Source organism: Grammomys surdaster, unplaced genomic scaffold, assembly GCF_004785775.1.
Source record: "Grammomys surdaster isolate TR1022 unplaced genomic scaffold, NIH_TR_1.0 125349, whole genome shotgun sequence".
Taxonomy (NCBI): Eukaryota; Metazoa; Chordata; class Mammalia; order Rodentia; family Muridae; genus Grammomys; species Grammomys surdaster.
In genome coordinates, this window is record NW_021620222.1 from 397,454 (window position 1) to 401,512 (window position 4,059).

At 42.5% G+C, this 4,059-nt stretch overlaps 1 protein-coding gene across 1 annotated transcript in view; it reads right to left on the minus strand.

Moving 5' to 3' along the window:
• Window positions 1–244: 244 nt before the first annotated feature.
• Klk5 (kallikrein related peptidase 5) overlaps window positions 245–4,059 on the minus strand; it is a 9,691-nt gene continuing 5,876 nt past the window's right edge. The window contains exon 5 of the mRNA XM_028785789.1: window positions 245–707. Within this exon, the coding sequence (XP_028641622.1) occupies window positions 555–707 (153 nt within the window). The 3' untranslated portion in view covers window positions 245–554. The remainder of the gene's footprint in view (window positions 708–4,059) is intronic.

Genomic DNA, 4,059 nt, shown 5'->3' on the forward strand with positions numbered 1-4,059 from the left:
CTTGTGGTTCTATCTCAATCTGTGAGCTCCGAGCTACTGCTCCAGCACCACGGCCACCTGACTGCTGCCATGCTCCTCCCCATAATGGCCACGGTCTCTAACCCTTTGAACTGTAAGCCCCATATAAACTCTTTCTGCATAAGTTATCTTGGTCATGGTGTCATTGTCTTGTTATATGATAGAGAAATAACTAAGATATCTACTTGTTCATAGCTGTAGAGCACAGGAGGAGAAATATCAAGGGGGTTCTTCCCATGGTTTTTATTTCACGGTCTAAATCTGGGTCGTGGCTGAAGAAAAGGCTCAACTCTGGGTTACGGATGGGTCCATAGCTAGTGATGGGTTTCACCCCAATCTAGTCATTTCAGGAAGTGTTCCTAGGGTCTGGCTATAGAAACAGGGCCAGGCCACTGTGGGGGATGGTGATCTTGGTGCCAAAAGACATAGAGTAAGGTCTGGAGAGACTGATACATTATCTTCAGCGTTCTCAAAGAGGGACAGTGCTCCTCATTGCAGTTGGGTGGCACTAGCTCCATGGTTCCTGGTGTGACCCATTAGTTGGAGTTTATGGTGTCCGTAATCCATTTAACAAACTCGCACAGGTTGGTGTAGACACCTGGTCTGTTGGGCTGAGCACAGGGGAAATCACCCCAGGACACAAGGCCCTGTAGCTTGCCATTGCAGATCACAGGTCCTCCAGAATCACCCTGTTAGGGAAGAATGGAGGCATAGAAGTAGGTAGGAGTGTGGTGAGGTCGAATGAGGAGGAACAAGACATTCAGTACCATGTGTCAATGCAGAAGGGACAAAGGCAGCAGGTGCAGACAAGGGTGAGAGGGCCAACAGGATTGAATGTAGGTAAAACAGAGCCAAGTGGGGGAGGGAGGAGGGAAGGGAGGGAGGGAGGGAGGGAGGGAGGGAGAGAGAGAGAGAGAGAGAGAGAGAGAGAGAGAGAGAGAGAGAGAGGTTGTCAGTATTTTACTTCAGGTTCAGCTTGTAGAAATCCCACCAGCCAGACTCTAGCTAACACCACAACCTCCTCCAGCTCTGCCTCTGCTAGCTTCCTCATCTTCTGCTTCCTCCTCACAAGATGTCTAATCTGTCCCCTCTCTCTCCCCTTTATCCATCCATCCATCCATCCATTCATCCATCCATCATCTACCTCTGCTTCCCTCCCTTTCCTGTTTCCCTTCTCTCATCCTTCCTTCCTGCCTGCCTTCCCTCTTTTCTCCCATCTTGTCCATTCTCCTCCCTGTTTTGTTTTTGTTTTGATTCATGGTCTTGCTATGTAGCCCAAACTGAACAGGGACATGTGATCCTCCTGCCTCACCCTTCTGAATAACTGGGATGATAGTCCTATACTACCAGGCTCAGGTGCTTTCTCAGTGAGTTTTCTTTAAATCTTTGCGTCGAATTTTGAGAGTCCATCAGTTAAGTTTCCTGAGCCTGTAAACTGAGGCTCACAATAGCTGCTGACTGTGTTAATGAGTGGATGCCTGTATTAATCTGAAACAGAGCCAGTACTTAATCAGTCACTACGGTGATTTGGTAGCAGTGTCAATCTTGCAGGTGCTTATTAGCGTTGTTGTGTATGTACACGAACGTGTGGCGGTCAGAGACAGCCTCAGACACCATTCCTCAGGCGCTGTTGATCAACCTCAGATACCATTCCTCAGGCACTGTTGATCTTGGTTTTTGAAAGTCTTTCCTTGGCCTGGAGCTTACTGACACAGCAGGGCAGGCTGGCCAGCAAGCCTCAGGGCTCCTCGAGCCACTGCCTCAGCTCATACACTGCTTTCTTCAACACAACCTCTGTGCCCAAGAAATAGGGATTCTTTTCCATTCTTTGAGCTAGCCGAACATCCCCCCCTTGCTGCCTTAGGACCTTTGCATAGCACTTTCCTGTCCCCTTAGCCTGTGTGAGTCTGGCTCCAGGGTGTTTACAGTCTCTGCTTATGTATGTCATAAGGAAGCCCTCCTGGTGACCACAATGAAGACTGGTCCTTGTGTTTATTTTATTGTGACTCCTTATAAATTTCTGAAAGAGCTCTAGCTGTAAAGTTTCTTGAACATAGGTTTTTAAATTTTTTTTAAAGATTTGTTTTTATTATGTTAAATCAATGATTCTCAATCTTCCTGATGCTCTGACCATCACTCAGTTCTTTGTGTTTTAGTGATCTCCTCAACCACAAAATTTATTTTTATTGCTCCTCCATAACTGTAATTTTGCTACTGTTGTCAGTTATAATGTAAATATCTGAAATTTAGGATGGTCTTAGGTGACCCCTGTGAAAGGGTCATTTGACTCCCAAAGGAGCTGTAATCCACAGATTGAGAACCATTATGTTAAATTGTGTGTCTGTGTGTGAATTTGTGTATGTGTGTGTGTGTATTTGTGTATATGTGTGAATTTGTGTATGTGTGTGTGAATTTGTGTGTGTGTATGAATTTGTGTGTGTGTGAATTTGTGTGTGTGAATTTGTGTGTGTGTGAATTTGTGTATATGTGTGTGAATTTGTGTGTGTGTGTGTGTGTGTGAATTTGTGTATATGTGTGAATTTGTGTATGTGTGTGTGTGAATTTGTGTGTGCATGAATTTGTGTGTGTGTGTGAATTTGTATATGTGTGTGTGAATTTGTGTATATGTGTGTGAATTTGTGTGTGTGTGTGTGAATTTGTGTATATGTGTGAATTTGTGTATGTGTGTGTGTCAATTTGTGTGTGCATGAATTTGTGTGTGTGTGTGAATTTGTATATGTGTGTGTGAATTTGTGTATATGTGTGTGAATTTGTGTGTGTCTGTATGTGTGTGAACTTGTGTGTGTGAATCTGTGTATGTGTGTGTGAATTTGTATGTGTGTGTGAATTTGTGTATGTGTGAGTGAATTTGTGTGTGTGTGAATTTGTGTATGTGTGTGAATTTGTGTGTGTGTGTGAATTTGTATATGTGTATGTGAATTTGTGTGTGTGTGAATTTGTATATGTGTGTGTGAATTTGTATGTGTGTGTAAATTTGTGTGTGTGTGAATTTGTGTGTGTGTGAATTTGTGTGTGTCTGTATGTGTGTGAACTTGTGTGTGTGTGTGAATCTGTGTATGTGTGTGTGAATTTGTATGTGTGTGTGAATTTGTGTGTGTGTGAATTTGTATATGTGTGTGTGAATTTGTGTGTGTGTGAATTTGTATATGTGTGAATTTGTGTATGTGTGTGTGAATTTGTGTGTGTGAATTTGTGTATGTGTGTGTGTGAATTTGTGTATGTGTGTGTGAATTTGTGTGTGTGTGAATTTGTGTATGTGTGTGTGAATTTGTGTGTGGGTATATGCATAGAAATGAAGGTACCAGAAGAGGCCAGAAGAAGGTGTCGGATCCCCTGGAGCTGGAGTTACAGATGTGGGTGCTAGGAACATAATTTGAGATTAGCCAGGCTCTTAACAGCTGAAGTACCTCTCCAGCCCTGACCATAGGATTTTGTGTTTTATGTCTGCTTCTTCAGCACTTCCAATAGTGAAGCCTGTCCTAAATGCTCTTTAAAAAATACTTAAAACAAGTTTTCTCTTTTCTTTCCTCATGCCATCTTTTTAGCATTTATTAGAAAACTGTCACCTAATGAATTTGGTTACAATGACACGTTACATGTTTGAAGATGCCACATAAATAGAGCTATGATAGCCACTATGTAAAGGGGACCCTGAGATGACCTCTATGCAGTGTCTACCCTATTTAACCACAGGGGCAGTCTTGATTTCTCCTTCCAGACATGAACTGTGATGTGTCTAGCAAATGGAGTTTCAGGATAAAAGGTATCATGGGAAGCAGGGTGAAAATTGTATATTTATAATTGTTACGTATTAACTAAATTCTGAAAAATGTCACCTGAGAACATAGAGAAGCCACATATGTTGAATTAAATAAAATATACTATTAATGTTAGTTTCATATCTTTAGTTATTTAATTACTCATTTGTGGAGCAGGAGATAGAACTCAAGCCTTGGAGCATGCCAAGAAAGTACTCTACCACTGAGCCACGCCCACAGGCCCTCACTGGGGGATTCTAGG